At 37.1% G+C, this 20,335-nt stretch overlaps 1 protein-coding gene across 1 annotated transcript in view; it reads left to right on the top strand.

Annotated features, from left to right (window-relative positions):
• The first annotated feature begins 166 nt into the window (after positions 1 to 166).
• col4a1.L (collagen, type IV, alpha 1 L homeolog) overlaps positions 167 to 20,335 on the top strand; it is a 93,571-nt gene continuing 73,402 nt past the window's right edge. The window contains exon 1 of the mRNA XM_018247205.2: positions 167 to 244. Coding sequence (XP_018102694.1) covers positions 179 to 244 — 66 coding nt within the window. The 5' untranslated portion in view covers positions 167 to 178. The remainder of the gene's footprint in view (positions 245 to 20,335) is intronic.

Genomic DNA, 20,335 nt, shown 5'->3' on the forward strand with positions numbered 1-20,335 from the left:
ACAAAGTGTCTATATGTGTCTATAGCTCAGTTCATTCTGATCCTGCTCTCGAAGAGAGGGAACTTTAAGGATATGACTCTTCCACCTCCCTTGCCAGCACCCAGACATTAAGCAAAGGAGGGACTCGAGCTGCACCCATTGAAGTATCCTAGGGTGAGCGTGTGAGTGGCAGGGGACCATGAGCTGGAGGCTACTGATTGCGCTGCTCATATTGATAGGGCTTGTCGGCACCGGTGATTCTGCGGTGAGTGCACTTATTAAATTTAAGCTTGTCTTTTTAACTCCCTATTGCAGTGCTGAATGTTGGGGAAATCTTTTATAATATAAACCATCAAGGGATAATCATAGCCCCCTTAACATTATGGTGAGCTAATTTTCAAAGTGAAATCTGGGGACAGGGTTAAGAGTAGAGAGCACCCAAGTATAATACCCCCCAGAACTTATAGCAGGATAAGCATACGGGCAATTTAATGTATAATACCCCCCCAGAACTCATAGCAGGATGAACACAGTAATTATTCTATGTACAATAACCCCTGAACACAATGTAAGTTAAACACTTCTGCACAATAACCTCAGTAGCTACAGTAGAATAGGTAAATCTCACATTTTCAGAGATGAAAAATCATAAGTGGTTAATTCAGGCAAGGAAAGAGTTAAGCGTGTCACTGTGTGGGAGAAATGAAGGAGAAGGAGCCAAAATTAAAATTGCTGCAAGATTAGTGGTAAGGGAAGCACCAAGTACTCTAGATCAGTACTAAAGCTGTGTATGCTTACTGGTATATTCTCTCTGCAGTTCATGGGGGGGGAGAGGGGGGGGGAATCTACTGAGTAGCCAACCAAGTCCCTCCAGAGCCTAGCATGAAGAAATTCCTTCCCTCCCCTTCACCAACAGGACCCAATGTGTGTGTGAGAGACCCAGTGATCCCAATCACCCACTGAAAATACTTTACTACGGGGCGGGAAATTTAAATCTGTCATCTTACTGTATGTGATCTGTTCACTGCAGCTCTTCTGCCGACTACCTGTTTCCTGCTTGCTCTCTCCAGCGCTCCCTGTCTGTATAAATATCCAGTGGGGATGTGTCCCAGGGTCATTCTCTACTGGGACTGATGTCCTTAAACAGGGTCAGTTGCTAGGAAACGGGCCGAATAGGGACCTTACTTTACATTCTGAAACGTCACCCAACTAGTCATGGCGCTTAGTGCACACAGAAGTCCATGCAAGGATTCATTTTCGATGGAACATACAAATTACAAACTAGTTCCATTTATATCCAAACCAATAAGGGCCCATGAGCATTACCAACCGGGCAGTGCATAGTGCCTCACTGGAAAGTGGCCTGCACTTGAACACATGTTTGCATCCAGCATTCCATTCTACATTTGAATGCATTGCTATCTCCATAAGGGCACCAGTATACTGTATATAGTACTGGTTTCTAGTAGCCTTGACTACATATATCCAGCATTGATCATTTTGTTTTAGGGGCCTATTTTATAGAAGCCTGTGGTACCCCAGGCTGCTAAAGATACAGTAAATAGCTTCCAGCAGCTACTCCCTACATCTAGCTCTGACCCTTTTTCATATAACTCACTAATTCACCATGACACCACAAATGACTAGATTACAGCTTAGAAAATACCTCAAACCATTTAAAAAGCAGCAGACTATATTTTAGCTGATACTGACCAAAGTAAACTCCCTCAGATTGCTCAGCACAATCAGCAACCTATCAGCACCATCATAGATCAAGACTGCTATAAGGTTAGCTCAATATCCAATCCCCCAATAACCTCAACCAATCTGCAGAATACAAAACAGGACTAAGGCCAATGTTGCACTACCCAAAGTACATCTAATGGACATTCACGGCATTAACAGGGCAGATTATTATTATTATATTTTTTATTTATATAGTGCAGTCATATTTCACACTGCATTACAATGATTGTACATCATTTACAACAGGCTCTGCCACTGTGGAGCTTACAATCTAAGGTCTCTATTGCATTCACACATACCACAGCCAATGTTATCAGCAGCCAGTTAACCGTAAATTTTGGGAGTGTGGAAAAAGGAAACCCACACAAGCACAGGGAAAATATACACATCTGTATTGTTACTAAATATATGACAAAGTCTAAAGCTGGAAGAAGAATGTTTATATATTTTACATGTCTAGCTAGTGGGGATGCAGAGGTAGTTATCCTTTACTAGATAGACTGAAATTAGAAATTGTTGCTGTAATACTGCTTTTAGCGCACATTCATAGTACTAGATAGCAGCATTGAGGTTGCTGAAGTCTCATTGACCGGTGGGAGTCTGCTTTCTCCAGAATCTCTAGTTATTTGGCCTTTGGCCACTGCTTCCTACTTACAGATAAATGCATCCAGGCCTTTCAGCCCCTGCTTGTCCCCATACATTGCATTCAATTTTTATTAAAGACATTTTGATGTATCATTTATGGAAGTTAAACAGCATTGGATTATTACATGTGAATTCATTTATGCTGTGCAATTTTTTTTAGTTGGAATTTGGACAACTGCCAGTATGCTAAAAAGAGTATCATTGGGACCCATATTATCTTAGGAATTTCCAGTTAGTTGAAATATTCTCTTTAATGGTATGTGGACTATGTCTTTAATGCAGGAGACCCCATCACTTGCAGTGCATGTTGGATCACAAAACAATTACTTATCTCTGACATTTGCCTTTTTATCATTACATGTGTCACCGTAGTTTGCTCTAACTCAGATTTCAGGAAATCAAGTATTGTTTAATAGGTCTTGCACATGTTGTCAAGAAGGTGGCCACATGTAGTGGCCTATTTATCATGCTGTGTAAAACATTGGAGAAAAATGTCACCGGTGATGTTGTTCACATCAACCAATCAGCAATTAGATTTCAGTAGTCATCTACAATTGAGAAAACAAAAGGAAAGATCTTATTGGTTGCTATGGGCAACATCACTGGTGATGTTTCTCTCCAATGTTTTACATAGCATGAGGACACTCAACATTCCACTGTTAGTGGGTGGAAAGTTCTTCACATGGAAAATAGCAATTGCATGTACCCCTCAAGTTTCACTGGATAATTGTAAAAATCGTCCAAGAAGAACATAGGTTTCCCAAAGGGACAGTAAATGGACAGTATAACTCTTGCTGAGCATGAGCTAAATGAACAGGGCTTGTGGTAATCTACTGGTTTGCTTTGCAACGACCAACCATGGAGTAGATTCAATTTCCCCGTTTGGCCTGTTAATCCCAGAAAATATCAAAATCCATTTTCTTGATTGAAAAGCAAAAAGTTTGTTCAGCATAAACCCTGTTCAATGAACCACTACATATTAAATCTCACTGGGTGTAACTGAACTCTACTGCATTGCTCCTTGACTACATTTCCTAGATTTAATAGCGAAAGGAAACATTTGAACAAGGGGGTATACTTACTCTTTAAAACATGTCTGTCCCCACTCGTTTAGTGGTGGGATATTACAGGAAGATACTTTATTTTAAATATGATAATGACAAGTTGTGGGTGAGATAAAAAACAAATCCCTCCTCCCTGCAATCTTCTGTGAATCCTTACAGAGAAGCAGATCGTGATGCATCCAGTATATGTGCTGAACTATAATGTATTCAAAGAAATTGGTTTATTGCATATACTCAGAAAATGTACTTTGATGCAGGCTCTGATCAAGTGTGCCTTTTTACAGTAGAAGAGATACAATTTCAGCTGAAACGAGAAATTTCAGTTTATTTAACATAGAGGGAAGCTGATTTTTTCCCAGCAATTTTATTTAATCACCAGTGGGTCTGGCAATTAATCCAATGTCAGCAGAGTTAGGAATTTGTATCTTGCATGTAATGCAGACATAACAGTACATGGCTTACACATTATGGCCTTCAGACCATGCATGGCCATTTCTATATAACTGCATTCTGTAATCAGCACAGTTTGAGATTTATAGCAATTTGGTTAACTGATCTGTATATTTCTAGAGAACACCATGTTGTTTTCATATGTGTTTGTTTTATCGCAAACAATATAAATAAGATTTTGGCCATCAAAGAATATGTTCAGAGACGAACCATGGCACATCATGAGAGACAATACGCTTCTTTTTAGAGTATGGTGGGTTAAACAAGAAAAGCAGTAGGCTGTGGGAGTTCAGAACGTATAACAAAGTCTGAATATTTAAAAGTATTTATATATACATTTATATAGAACCAGAATCCAGGCCATGGGACAAAGGAGAGACACAGAAGAAAAATCCGGCATAGGTAGCTTTGATGGAATTCATTCCATTATGAGAACACTTGTTTTTGTTTTTTTGCAAACAGAATGTTTTAAGAGTAAGACGCCTACATGCATTTTATGCAATCATTAAAACTCTTGCACATTTCTCATGGAGCAAACCAATGAAGCATTATATGATTTAATTAGGTATGCTATAAAAAAAGATTAATCATTAACACTTGGGTTTTATTTCAAATAATTCTCTGCAAATTTGAAAACAAACCTCTTACAAACACAGAATGCTGATGTTTCTGTAACACAGACCATAAAACCCTCAAGTACGCAGAAAACAGCTTAATTACAGCTAAATTCTCCTTGGTTGGGCCATCGTATTATTTGCATCAGAGTCTACCTAATGTTTACCTAATGGTTAGGTAAATCTGATTTAGAGGTATTTCTTTTTTGGTGGAATATTGACATTATCCTCATATCAGAGCTGCTTATAATGATATGGTCCATTAAGACACAACTCCACTTTTCATTTGCAGCACACCACTTTTTATTGCAGAGTGCATATCCCAAGCCGCTTCCAAGCCCAATATTCCAACCAGGGAAGAAGCATACCAACTCAGCCGGGCAATGCCTTTATCACATTTAATGCAGAAGTATTAAAGCGCAAGCTTTCGGGGACCGACCTGAAGAAATGGTTGCTCCCCGAAAGCTTGTGCTTTAATGCTTCTGCATTAAATGTGATAAAGGAATTGCCTGACTGAGTTGGTATGCTTCTTCCCTATTTGGAACCATTAAGACACAAGTCAAGGTCACAGTACAGGATATGGGTTTAACAATAGCACAGTGTGAAGGAAAATTGCATATAGAGAAATTGTTTACCAGAGGCTGTATTTTAAAAAATACAGTGGTGCTGTGTATACAGTTATACTAAGTAGCACAGTAGGGATACTGATCACTTGAAAATTCAAGAACATGTCTAGAAATTCCAGCTAGAAGGGCTGCACTGATTGCATATAAAATGCATTTTTTAGACATGGCCCAGAATTTTGAAGTGATTTTATATCCCTATGGCACAGTCTGAGCAAAGTTTGTGTGAGAGGGACAGAGCAGGGCCGAAACTAGCGGTAAGTATAGGAGGCACATGCCAAGGGAGTTCTAGGCATGTACCTTTTCTGTCATCTACCCCTAGTCCAGGCCCTTGTTCTCCCAACAACTCACTGGTCTGATTGTTACCCCTGTCTCCCCATGTCGTCTGAGCACGTGCTCGGGGTGTCTAGAGCGCACGACCACCTTGGGGCAGAGAATCATTTACTAACACTGGTAAAAATATTCAACCTGTTTTTTTCATGGGTTTTTTCCTGCAATTTACTATTTGCAAAGTATATTTTTTCCTCCTCCTCTCCAGTTTAAGCATCTGCCAGTGATCATATGGGGTGGATTTAAGCTTGAAAACTTAGGGTCTAAATATGCCCTAGATGGCATTTCTCAGCTAGTGTATTTATGCTGGCAGAGAAAAAATCCACATGGGGCTTGCCTGCTCATAGGCTATAAACTACAACTACATCCACAGAATCAAGTATAAGAGCAATGTCACACAGGGTGATTTGGGGCTTTTTCAGATGGGAAACACTTTCAATCTATACTTGGAAAACTATTTGGTTGCCCCAAAATGTTTGGCCAAATATAAATATCCTTAAATATCCATAATATTCCTTTGCTCACCTGTACTTATAAACAACAGATAGAGGCAGATTCAATAATGAATTGGCCTGGTAACAGACATCAAATGAAAACCCAAACACAACCCAAACATTCACATATTGTCAGAATTTAATAATAGGCGGTAGAAGGGTTATTAAGGCATCTAATATAGAATAGGCAAAGGATAAGCTTTTGATTCTATTCTGTGAGTGAATTGTTGGTCTTTTGGAAATATTTTTGTACTGTGTTTTTCTATTTTTAATGCTTTATACAGTTTTCCCAACATTAATGCAATCAGCTTGGGAAACCTTTTTGTGCCAAACTCTGTTAGGTCACTAGACACCCAGAAAATGTAACCACAAGATATTGCTGTGGTGGAGAATATTATCCTATGTAGTAAACATACACAATATTGAGCAAAGTGAAATTAAAAGGAAAACCTTTAAAGTGTTCCCCTTTTTGGACAAGCATGGATACACATTTATATCATGGTGCAATTTATTTAGGTACTAATTGCAAATAGAAACATCTAATCACACAACTCTGTGGAGATTTATGTAGGCTTCCAGCTCACATTTTCACATATTGTAAAGCTTAACTTGTTGAAGAGAATGCAATGCCATATGTCATTGGCCTATTTAGGCATATGTTTCTGATCAAGGTAATTTTGTCCTTCTTAGCATGATGACAGAACTGCAAAAAAGACCAGGAGTTTGATGAGAAACAGATGATCACGATGAACAGCATTGCAAAGGTGTACATTCTTGAGAACTTTAGAATAGACTGTTACAGCTGTCTCTTCTGCCATGTTCTCTTTCCAATACTGAATATTTTCTATGGTTGTATCAACAAGTTCATCAAAATATACCAAATATTAAATTCATTAAATAATTATGTATATAAATTGAATAGACTTTTTTAAAATCACAAAACATTTATATGCAGATTAGTATGTGCTGTATTTCAGGAAAACTTTGGACTTCAGCTGCTTATGTACTACAACTTCCAATTAGTGTAGAGGCTGCTAATCTGTAATTCATATTTTATCATGTTTTAATGAACTTTGAACTGAAAACATCTGGACATATATTGAATTATGTTACAAATACTGATTTCCCCCCTGGAGAGTAGGCAAATACTTAACTCATTTCCTTGCCAGGAGGAATCTTACTTTGCCATCGTACTTTACCTCCTGCTGATAACAGCACATGCACATATTAATTTCTGTCAAACGAGGGAAATATTTACCCATAGTATATCCCTACATTGTATATACTTACATTCTACATATTCATAGAAGTTCATTCCTGAACTAACTGTTGCCAGTGGGAAACATATGCAGAACTGTAATGTGAATTGGCAATAGAATATATATATATCATACTTGGTTAGAATCTTTGGTTTCTAGGTATATACCACAGATCAAGCTAGACTTGCACTTGGACTTGGACAGAGACACTGCCAAAATCGTAGAAGGAGTGTACTTGTAAATCTTAGCTTTTAAAATAAAATGTTCTGTAATGGAAATCTAAATTAAGTGTCCTTGTCATCTCACAACTTGCTTTGATTCTTGTGCTTAGGTGTAAGGGGTAATTTGTTTAGCAAGTACAGGTATGGGATCTGTTATCTGGAAACCCATTATCCAGAAAGTTCCGAATTACGGAACGGCCGTCTCCCATAGACTCCATTATAATCAAATAAGCTAAATTTTAAAAAATTATTTCCTTTTTCTCTGTAATAATAATACAGTAGCTTGTACTTGATCCCAACTAAGACATAACTAATCTTTATTGGAAGCAAAACCAGCCTATTGGGTGTATTTAATGTTTACATGATTTTCTAGTAGACTTAAGGTGGGAAGATCCAAATTACAGAAAGACCCGTTATCCGGAAAGCCCCAGGTCCCGAGCATTCTGGATAATAGGTCCCATACCTGTACTAGTAATATCCAGAAGAGGGAAACAAAACAGCAAAAAGGTCTTCTCTTCCTCTGCGATATTGCCCAGTTGCCCATCGGATAGATTCCAGGTGTTTTAAGGGCCAATACTACTTTTTCAATACTGCCTTGCTGTATTAAACGGACGGAAGACTGTCTAGTCACGTAAATGTAGAGTATATTGCTTTGTTGTTATTCTGTTGAGGTTACGTGTTTAGCAGTAAAAGCATGCAAGATGTCCTTGTGTTAAAGGGTAAGGTTACACAGATATATCTTTTTCAACCTGTCTTGTAATGCTCTAACACCAATTTATCACATATTTGCAGTTACATAAAAACCCTGCAAGAAAAGAGAGGTATAAGTTTACTGTGGGTGTGAAAATGATCCTCTTGAACAGGAAATCTGGAGCTTATTTCCTAACATATCCATGAAGCATCTTTATGGGCCAGGAAGCACCAGAAATACAACTTCATGTCTGTCGTCCCACAGTTCATCCTAAATGCCAGTTTATTTTTCCTGTAATACTAAACCAAATGAATACTATTATACAAGGAAATAGGTTCTAACAATTGAAACAAAGTGAATTTTACATATATTGTTATTGCAGTTTACCTTATAATCGGTACAATTTATAGGGAGTAAACAAGGGTAATATCAACTAATATCATTATTTCCATTTTCAACACCATTGTCATTTCCCCCCTCGGTTTCTAGACCTCTATATACAGAATTACAAAGCACATGAAGCAAGTCAATGCATTTCCCTTTTTGGTAATCATTGACAATAATATATAGTATATTTTTTAATTTTACATTAAATTAGTAATGTTGCACCTTTAATGTGAAATGCTTAGGTCTGTAGGCCCTTCGCCATAATACCCACACATTGGCCATGACGCATTACTAGATTTGCCTATTCAATGTTACCTTATTAGGAGGAGAGAACATAAATTAGTCTGAAACATCTAAAGTTATGTTTCATTAACAACATTTTAGTAACATTACTCTTTATAGACCCAACATAAGAAATATAAGTTAACTGATTTACATCTCATTCTTAAATATGATCCACTGAATAAATTTACTGAAGACTGGAGTACCTTAAAAAACCATACATGGACATGGAAGGACATATATCACTTTAGTAAAATAAGGCACTAAAAGAGCAAAGGTCACCCAAAAGAAATAAACACTTCCTGTGAAGTCACTAGAAATGGCCACAGTATGGTACCAAACTCCAGTTACCAGCTGGTTCCCTCAGTTATAAAATATGGGAATGTAAACCAAACAATTTCCATTGGCTGGACCTGAACTCTCGCCTTCAGCATAATAAGAACAAAGACAAGTTGAATGTGTTGACAAGTTGGTGGATTTCCAAACAGCAAACACCAGAGGCAACTTGTGTCAACTACTGTTTTAGGTAGAACCAAACAGATTCAGATTGGCATCACATATTAATTACTATAGGATACCATTCCAAACTATGCACATGGTTTCATTATTAATCCTATTGAGATTGGATGTCTATAACTTCTTTAAACAAGGAGGTTGTTAAAAACAGATACATGTATTGTATTTTAGATTTTAATTGTGCATATATTTTTTCCAAGACCTTTGTGAGGTGTGTTTTACTGAGTTAAATTTGTTAGTACAGTATTTTGTTCACTTATTATGTTTATTTTTTCAAGTGGTTGTCTGGGCTCATGACAATTCTGTTTCCCTTAGCAACCTTTAAACAGTTTAGCATTTTTGACTAATTTGTTCTGTAACAATAATACAGTATTTTGAACTTAATGGTAACTAAGCTAGCATAAATCCAAAATGATGGCAAAACAATCCTGTAACGTTTACCTGGAAATCCCCAGGTCCTAAGCATTCCAGATAATAGATCCCATAACTGTGTATATATATATATATATATATATATATATATATATATATATATATATATATTTGTATGTAATCTGGCCTGATGTAAAGATGTTGACATACTTAATGATTTTTGTGTGGTTGGCTGGAATTTCCTTTCTGAATTCCTAAAAGAGACAAAAGCCAAGAGGTATAAATTGTTCTTTGTCTTAAATGAAATGATTAGCAGTAAGCAAGTTTGAGCAATCCCTTTGGAACTGACTTTCAACCTTAAGATTTTCCATGTGTACCGGTACTAAGAAACCACTGTCTTAATTACATGAAATTTCAAAGTGAAAAGGAAACAAAAAAGGAACAATTTGTAAACAAAGTATAAATCATCCTTTTTAATCTAGAACGTTGACTTTTTAAAGTGGCTATTTATGCAGTTTTAATTCATATCTGAGCCACAAAAGAGTTTTCTCATATGAATAAAAACTTTTACTACCCCTAGCGTTGTTAACACAGGTTCATTTGTTACTACAATTAACAACAGTATTCTTAAAGGAACAGTAACACCAAAAAAATGAAAGTGTTAGGAACGACAATATAATGTGCTGTTGCCCTGCACTGGTAAAATTAGTGTATTTGCTTCAGAAACACAACTATAGATTATATAAACAAGCTGCTGTGTAGCCATGGGGTCAGCTATTCAAGCACAGGATACATAGAAGAACAGATAAGTTATGAAGAATCCCATTGTATATTATAGAGCTTATATGTTACTTATTTACATAGTTAAATTGGGTTGAAAAACACCAAAGTTCATCAATTTCAACCCATCCACAAGAAACCCAGCATCCATACACTCACACACTGACACTGGCCACTCCATACCCTCGCATAAGTTATATATACCCATCAATCAATACTCAATCAATACTAACTAGTGATGTGAAGGTTGGGCTTTTCCCAACGCGCACCTGCCCGCCGCCCGCCTTCTCACCACCCACGCCCGCCCAAGCCCGACTTTCATGGTTCCTGTTCAGCCGATGATGTCACAAAAGGGGCGGGACAAGAGGTGCACGTCTATAAATGCTGAACCTGGAAGTCGAAAGCCGGCATTTGGAAGGTCTGGACCCGGAAGGAAGCATGCAAGGTCGACCCGAACCTGCCTGGGTCGCATGGCCATCACTAATACTCACTATAGATTTTAGTCTAACAATTGCCTTGGAAATTATGTTTCTCCAAGAAATCATCCAAGCCACTCTTTAAAGCATTAAAAGAATTAGCCATCACAACATCATACAGCAGTGCATTCCACAACCTGTTTACTGTTGGTTATCACCAGATGGTTTAGAGATGGCAGAGAAAACATCACTTTCTTGAGTGATTTTCAGTTCACATGTGCATTTAATTGAAAAGCTTGATGGCGGTAGTTCAGATTCAGCTGGTTTCCAGAATTTTGCAAAAGAGAACTTTGATCGAATGAAACTATAAGGTTCACGTTAACAGACTTCATGTTTTTATAGCTAATTGCTCTCAGCAAAGATAGCAGGAAATGTGGGTATCATTGTGGCCTATCATTGTCGTCAGGACTAAAGCACAAGCAAAACAAATCAATTCATAAAAGATACAGAAGGGAATAAACAATGCTCTTCGGGGGAAACTGGATGTATTTTCTGCCACATTTTGAGGCTGAAGAGGATGAGTTCATATTTATCTTAAAATAACAATTAAACATCTTAAAACTGTTATTAAAAACAGATGTAGTTTGGAACATAAAATATTTGTATTGCATAACAGTTGGTAAACAAATATTTTTGACCTGGAAAGCAAATGTGTAGACTTTGATCCGTGAGGTTCTACTTGCTTATGATGCTTATGTTTAGATGGGCATGCCCCTCCTTCCAAAAAGTCCAACTGCCAAAAAATGCTTTGTTATCCAGATAATTTGCAGTTGATAATTTTAAGGATTTGAGCTAATTGCATATTAACACCATTAACAAGTACAGGTATGACATCCTTTATCCGGAAACCCATTATCTAGAAAGCTCCCAGTTACATGAAGGCTATTTCCCATAGATTCCATTTTAAAAATGGTTTGCTTTTTCTCTGTAATAATAAAACAGTATCTTGTACTTGAGCCCAACTAAGATAAAATGAATCCTTATAGGACGAAAACAATCCGGTTTATTTAATGTTTGAATTACTTTTCAGCAGACTTAAGGCATGCAGATCCAAATTACAGAAAGACCCCCTATCCAGAAAAACCCAGATCCCGAGTATTCTGGATAACAGGTCCCATACCTGTATACTGTATACTTTTAATTGTTGGCACTTTTTTTACCATCTTTAGTGTGTAAACTTTCTTCCTTAAAAAAAATAGGTCTGCTTTTATTTTCAGTCTGGGTTAGAAATAGAAATGCACTACAGTATCTAGAACTATCTTAAAAACTTAATTCCCACTCAGTGCCACTATGTATGATATTTTTGATAAAAGCAATTTGCAGTTTCACAGAAGCAGACCAATTGTATACACACAAAGAACATGATGGCAATCTATGAAACAATCTCTGCTATTATTCTGCTAGAAGGCATTCCAGTCGCATGATTCAGACCACAGTGAAGGAAGCTTCTTTATTAATATGCAGTCTTTTTTAAACAATTAAAATATTCTCATGTAACTTCAGTGTAAATCTATTTGAATGAAACAGTGGATAGAAACAAACTTGTTTATTTTAGGAGATGGAAACAGAATTCCTTAATTACTTTTTTATTGCAGATATTAACTCACCCATTTATTTGCCACACACAAGCCATGAATATCTTGTAAATTATATCCTTAAAAAGGGTGCTTAGTGATGTAATCAGTTATAATTGGAGCTTAGTGATGTCACTTGTCACATGATTCACTGAAACTTGTGTATTATCATAAATAAAGTACCCCCTGTTGCAAAATATGAGGATATTAGAAGTCAACTCGGAGTTCCATGACCTTCGGCCTCGTGTTTTTATATGGTCATGGACCTCTTCGGTAACATAATATCCTTATATTTTACAAGAGGGGGTACTTTATTCATTATATAAATGTATCATAGTGATAGTACCTTTAATGCTCAACCATTTTGAACATCAAAATTGAAATGACTGAAAAAAAAATTATTTGGGCTTACTTTTTCTTATATAAACTATTGAGTCACAATCCAAAGCAGTTCAATAGAAGAGGAGACTAGCACTATAGAGAATTAATGAAGCTTTAGCACTAGACGAATGTGGTGTTATATAATTCAAAGTAAAAGAACGGTATTTTCATATTCACATTTTATTTGCCAGTATTAACATGCAATAAATTATTTGCCCAACAGTCCAGGGCTGATGGATTAAGGAAAGTTTTCTATGCCACATTTCACATATGCATGAATAATTATTTTTTTGCATAAAAGATAATTGTGTATTGATGATAATAATATAAGGGTGCCATTCATTAGCATGGAATCTGTCTGCTTTAAATTTAATTGCATGTTGACCTTTATCTAGAATAGTCACACATGGCCATTTTATGAGAATAGATGAAGCGCCTTTAATTCTGTTTAATAAAGGACTTTATTGTTCCGTTGAACAGAACTTTCCAAAAAAAATTCTTTAGATCACAAATTTCAATTATGTGAATTAAGTGACCATTTTAGTTTGTGCCTCAATGTTTTGACTGATAAAATGAAAATCACTGAACAAAGACACCTTGTATAATTTATAAAAACATCCCAAAAAGCCTGAAAAAAATTAACATCTAATGCATAAAAAATGTATACAAATTTCATGCCTCATAATTGGAGATTTATTTCTCATAATGTCAGCATTATGCAGCATTACACATCATGGCAATGATGTAGGCCTGTGACATTGAAAAGCAATGGATAGGGCAACATATTGTAAAATTAATATGGCTAAAAAGATGCAGTGAGATATAAGATACTTTAAAAGCAGTGAGAGAAATCTTTAAAATATAATTGGCTTTTGATTCCTTTTCATTTCTTCATTAATTAATTTTTTTACATTTTCTTCATATAGTACAAAATATTTCATTAAGAGCATTTCCTTTAATTTCATAGACTATTGTTCAAAAGAAGATACTCCGTGCTTTATTGGTAATCACCCAGTAATGAATAGCACAGGTATAGGATCTGTTTTCCGGAAACCCGTTATCCAACCATAATATCATAGGCATTATCACAGGAATTATAGGAAGGCTATCTCCAAAAGAGTCCATTTCACTCAAACAATTGAATACCTTGTACTCTATGGTAACTAAGGTGCATGAATCCATATTGGTGGCAAAACAATCCTATTGAGTTTATTTAATGTTTAAATAACTTTTGGCAGATTTAAGGTAAGGGGGATCCTAACAACAGAAAGCTCTTTTATGTGGAAATAGGTCCCAAGCAGTCTTGATTAAAGATGCCATTTCTGTACAGACAAATTCAGTGTGATTACCTTTATCTTTTTAGGTTAGCATACTGTATATATATATATATATATCAAAAATAGAAATAACTTGCCTGGGTGCAGTATCAAAAATCAAAGAAATAGTCCATCGAATAGAAACCGCACTCACAGGTCTTAAGTATTTTTTACTCATCATTCCTCCTTGGTTTCTCAGCTCAGTCAGTCATTAAATTTTTTTCGTTATAATGTACTAACAAGATCAAATGAGCTCTTATATGATAAAATATTTTGCTATTCCTCCCTCAGAATTGCTGCATCAAAAATATTTGATTCCAGTAATTCATCATAGTAATATCTTGGCCTGATTTAAAAAAAAAAATAATTAAGCAGGGTTGTCAAAATATTTATTGTGAAATTCTAGTTTGTGTTTTTTCCCTCCAAAATATACATACTGAACAGTTAGCATGTTTTCATTGTTTTCGATTTCTAAAATTTATGGGTTTGAATAAAGATTCTACTGTGGATACATCTGGTGAAGTATGCATTGCCAAGTGCTGAATTTTGGAGAGAACATGGTGAACTTTTAATTCTGTTAGGGTTTTTACAGATGTTCTGGCATCAAATAAATGTAATATGTTCTATCTTTTAGTATGTTGCAGCAGAAGCAGATGTGACATTTATCACAAATAGTTTTAATTATTTTGTATATTGCTTATAAATAAGGAGTGATAGCATTCATGATAGGTACATTGAGATTAAACGATGCAGCACCTATAGGGACTCATGCAAATTATGCAGATGTTATTTACCCACTGGAAAAGAGCACAGATGGTGTTTGGTTGTCTTTACAACATAGGCTGTGCTAATTATATTAGCACTGAAATCAAAGAACTCTATACCTAACTAATAAAGCTTCCAAGATTAAATAGAAAATTCCATTATGCTTCCAGTGATTTTATTTTCCTGGTCTGAACATGGCAGTGGGAACCAGTTGATTAATCCCTGTGAAGGACTGCTTGAAATTACATCAAACCCCACAAAAGTGTTTCCTTCACTCAGAGAACTCTCCTGATTTTGAAAAGCTTTCCCCAATTAGGGACAGTGCCATGTTCTGCCCAGGAAAAGAAAATCATTATGTGAGTATTTTCTACTACTATTTTTTTCTCATGGCAGTTGGCACCAAAAGGATCTTCCCAAGTGGTAATAGGCAAAAGCAGGGACAAATTTCAAAACATTAATTTTACTATTTAAACAAATACAAACTTTTTTCCAGCTTAGAATGTTTAAAACATATCAAGTTTTAAAACTTAACATAAAGGGGTCCGTTTACTAAAGTGCGGTAAATCTGACTTTAAGTTTCCACATGTTATCGCTGAGAATATTTTTACGCCAGAATATTCGTAGCGACTAAGTTTACTAAACAGCGATGCGCTCAGAAGTCATTGCGATCACTTGCGGTAACTACGTTAAGGAACCAGCTTACGTTAGCGGTAATTTTAGCGAGTTGCGAATTTTCTGGCGAAAAATTACGTTTTTGCGAATATTTATGCTATAAAATAGTCTTGTTTTATGGCGGTTATTATGGCAATTTTTACTGTGACATTTATGGCCAGAAATGCATCTTCAAAACTTATAAACTTTATTGACTGATGATTATACCATCCAACAACATCACCAGAGTAATACCAATCAAACATGTCTGCATCATATAAACCCTTCTGCCAATAGAATCATAGGAAATGATACCAGTCAATCTCTTTGCTTCATAGAAATGCACAGTTTAATGTAGCCAATCCCAATGAAACCAAAAAGTGTAGAGGCTGACGAATCCTTGGACTGTGATGCCACTGCCAATAATACGACTCTGAGCTGAAACTGCTGCTGTTGCACCAGATAGAAGCAGAAGCCAAAACATCCTGTCAGCAATAGCTACAGATCTCTCTCCTGTCAGCAAAGAATGATGGGTAAAAAAAAAACATTATTATGGGATATTTCCTGCCCCTTGAGAATTTTCTGGCAGAAAAAATACTTTTACGCCACTTCATATGTGGCGGTAAAAGTTTGCGAATATTCTGGCGTTAATTTTGTCTTTAGCACATTTCGCTGTTTAGTAAACCATGCGTTAATGTGTACGTAGCGTTATTTTCAGCAAATGCGATAACTGGCGAACAATTATTCTTGCGCAAGAAAATTCGCAAATTTATATTTACCGCAGGTTAGTAAACTGGCGATAACATATTTGGCGAAAATTCTGTCTATATATTGTGCGAATATTTTTAACGCACTTTAGTAAACGGACCCCAAAGTTACATAGTTAAATCGGGTTGAAAAAAGACCAAAGTCCATCAAGTACAACCCCTCCAAATTAAACCCAGTGCAATATATACCAATATCTATTCTAAATGTAGATTTTAGTATCACAATAGCCTATGATATTATGGTTGGCTAAGTAATCATCCAAGCCACTCTTAAAGGCATTAACTGAATCAGCCATCACAACATCACCCGGCAGTGCATTCCACAACCTCACTGTCCTAACTGTGAAGAACCACCTACGTTGCTTCAAATGAAAGTTCTTTTCTTCTAGTCTGAAGGGGTGGCCTCTGGTACAGTGATCCTCTTTTTGTGAAACAAACCCCTGCTGTCACGCCCAGTAGCCCAATCCCCACAAAGGAATGACCACCTGGGCCACAGGGCTTATGTTCAACGTATAGACTAGGAGGGAGTAGACTGGCAAGGAGACTAGAAGGATGATTGCACACAAAACAGTTTATTAAGCAAACAAAGTGAACAACTACTGTTGTACCGAAACAGGCAGGATAATAAAATAAGCAACCTACTGACTCAGGAGGAATAGTTCAAGCATAAAAAAGTCCAGGGATAGGCAAAAATACTAGCAGAATACAAGATAAATCAAGGAAAAGGGTCAGGAATCAGGATCAGAACCAGGTACAGGGTTAGGGTGCCTACCCGGCAATCAGGAATATTGACAGGGTGCTCTGCAATGACGAACAAGGGCAGGGTGCCCAACCCAACATGGGCAATCAGCAGGTATGGAGACCTAGGAACTGGAAAGGAGAGAAGCCAGGTCAGGGTTTAAATAAGGGCTCTCTGCTGGGGCTCTCTTTAGGGATAGGCTGCACCTTAATGCAGAGCAGCTGAGTATAATTAACTGCACTAGTGATAGCCATATGAACAGGGTAAGCCTATACCTCTAACCAGCCTGAATAGCGAAGAGGCAAGGCAACAGTCCGCAACACAAAAGGCACCCGGTTAAAACCCTGCAAAGGAATAATACCTTACACCTACTATTTGTCTATAATTTTCTCAAATGCACTTGTAAAGTATACTCATGTCCCCTTACAAGTGTCTTTTTTGCCAGAGAAAACAATCCCAACCTTGACAGTCTACCCTCATAATTTGTCTTTCATCCATCTGGCCTGTTTAATTGCACGCAGGGGCGATCCTGGTAATTTTGCCGCCTGAGGCGACCTTCCTTTTGCTGCCCCCACCCCTCTCTACGGCACTCACCTCTTCAGTGCCCGAGGGGGTCGGGGGCAGTCCACGTGGCACCGGAGGGGTCGGGGGTGGTCCATGTCACTAGTGCAGAGAACGCGATTGCGCTCTCTGCACTAGAAGAGCTGAATTTTCAGGTTGAAAAGCGGAAATTTGGCTCTTAGTTACCAGGAGAGCCATTTTTGCTGCCACCTGAGGTGAGTGCCTCAACTCGCCTCATTGGTGGAGTGCCCCTGATTGCAGATCTCTGCACTCTCTCCAGCTCATTTATATCCATCTTAAGTACTGGAGCCCAAAACTGCACTTCATACTGCCGGTGTGACCTTACCAGGGACCTTGAGTCCCTTGAGTTAATGCCCTTTTGTATGCAAGATAGTACTTTATTTGATTTAGTAGCCACAGAATGACACTGTGTGGAATTAGACAACTTGTTATCTACAAAAACTCCTAGATCCTTCTCATTTAAGGAAACTTCCAACAAACTGCCATTTAGTGTATAGCATGCATTTATATTATTTCTGCCACAGTGCATAACCTTGCATTTATCAACATTGAACCTCTGCTGCCCAGTTTTCCAATTTAGTCAAATCACTCTACAAAGTGGCAGCATTTTACATGGAACTTATAGTTCTGCACAATTTAGTATCATCAGCAAAAATAGAAACAGTACTTTCAATGCCCACCTCCAGGGCATTAACACAAGTCAAACAGCAAAGGACCAATACAGACCCTTGCGGAACTCCACTAACTCTGGTCCAATTGGAAAATGTTCAATTTACCCCCACTCTCTGTAATCTTTTAGCCAGTTCTCTATTCAAGTATAAATACTCTGTTACAGGCCAACATTCCTTAATTTAACCAGTAACCTTCTGTGTGGTACTGCATCAAATGCTTTAGCAAAGTCTAAGTATATTACATCCACTGCCATCCCAGAGTCAAGGTCTCATCTCACCTTTTCATAAAAAGAAATTAAATTAGTCTGGCAAGATATATATACCCCTTTGAAAAGCTTTCCTACCACTGATGTCAGACTAACTGTCTTATAGTTTTGAGGCTGAGAATGGGATCCCTTTTTGAATAGTGGCACCACATTAGCAATTCGCACCATATAGGCACCATGCCAGACCAATACCATTCGGCCCCGGACATGTTAGTGTCTCTTTTGAATTTCTTGTTCTTCATTAGTAGTATTACTAGAACTGGGACTACTAAAAAGGAAACCTTTATTAGGTGGTATTCGGTGATTACCTCATCTGCTCAGAAGGCATAAACTACCTTTGTAGATTAAGGGGTGTTTTTACTAAAGCTCTAATTAATCTCCGTTGTTTATCTAAACAAAGTCGACCAAACTCCTATCCATGAACTGAACTCATTTATCAATAATTTTTCTTGAAAAAGCAAAAAAAAAACCGCTATGACTAAATCAAGAGTTAATTCAAATCATACGATTGATGATCTAAAGACTCAGCTTTATCAAATTTCCACTGTCAAACCCTGATTTTTTCGGATTATCCAGAATAAGATGTCAAGAAACCACCTCAGGAACATCTGCCATTGACTTCTACTTGACCTTGGCAGGTTTGAAATGTAGTATTTTCGGATTTGGATTTTTTAGCAAATTTGAGGGGTTTTTTTCTTGACAAATTTGAGTTTTCCTCTTCAAAAGAGAAGGAAAGCTACAGAGGCAGCTTATTGCCAATAGATTAACCACAATAATGCAAGATATAATGCTATATTTATTCTGTAGAGCTAGAAGCTCTCTCTGTTAGTTTAAGATAGCATTACCATGTTAGCTTGGTGTGACATCACTTCCTGCCTGAGTCTCTCATAGCTATAGACTCAGATTACTGCAGGGAGGGGAGAAGGGAGGAAGGAGAAGGGAGGGGTTGAAGAGTAAACTGAACATGCTCAAGCCCAAGCCCTAGAGGTTTAAACTGAATATAGGAAGTCTGATACAGAAGCCTATGTATACAAAATAGAAGGAAAGAAATGTGGTGTTTCTTTTGACAGAGGACTCAGAGCAGCATTACTTGGAAGGTTTGCTGGTGTATTTTTATAGACCTTTCTGATAAAGCGTGCTTAGTTTTAACCTCTTCTTTTCCTTTAAAAACTCAACCAGATAAATTTGAGGTTTAATAAATGGATCACTTTGCATTTATGTCAGAGGAGGATACTACTGCACTAACATTATAAGCTTCCGACATACAAGGCTTTATTCAGCAAGCAATAGTTGCTTTGGAAGTGTATTGCCCTATTTTAGAACCTGCAAGAATGAGGAGTATTGAATTGTCTTACCTGATGTTCCTTGAGGAACCATGACACATCTAGTTTATGCAACTTTTATTCCTCAAGAGAGCAAGATAATGGCAAAAAGTAGGAACAATGATGTTCTGGTTTTGGCAAAACCCTGATACAGCTTTCAGAAGTAATTTGTCTGGAGTCTTGACCACACATTCTTCTCTAAATATAAGGTGAAAATCTACAGCTGAATCTCCCCGATCCTTTTGGCTGATGTTATATCCAGAAGAAAAGCAGTTTTCTAAGTAGCTAAAATTAATGCTGCAGTTTCTAGACCAGACTTAGGTCCCGATGGTCGAAGTAGCCTAAAAATTACTTCGAAATTCGAAGTTTTTT

Source organism: Xenopus laevis, chromosome 2L, assembly GCF_017654675.1.
Source record: "Xenopus laevis strain J_2021 chromosome 2L, Xenopus_laevis_v10.1, whole genome shotgun sequence".
In the NCBI taxonomy this organism is placed as follows: domain Eukaryota; kingdom Metazoa; phylum Chordata; class Amphibia; order Anura; family Pipidae; genus Xenopus; species Xenopus laevis.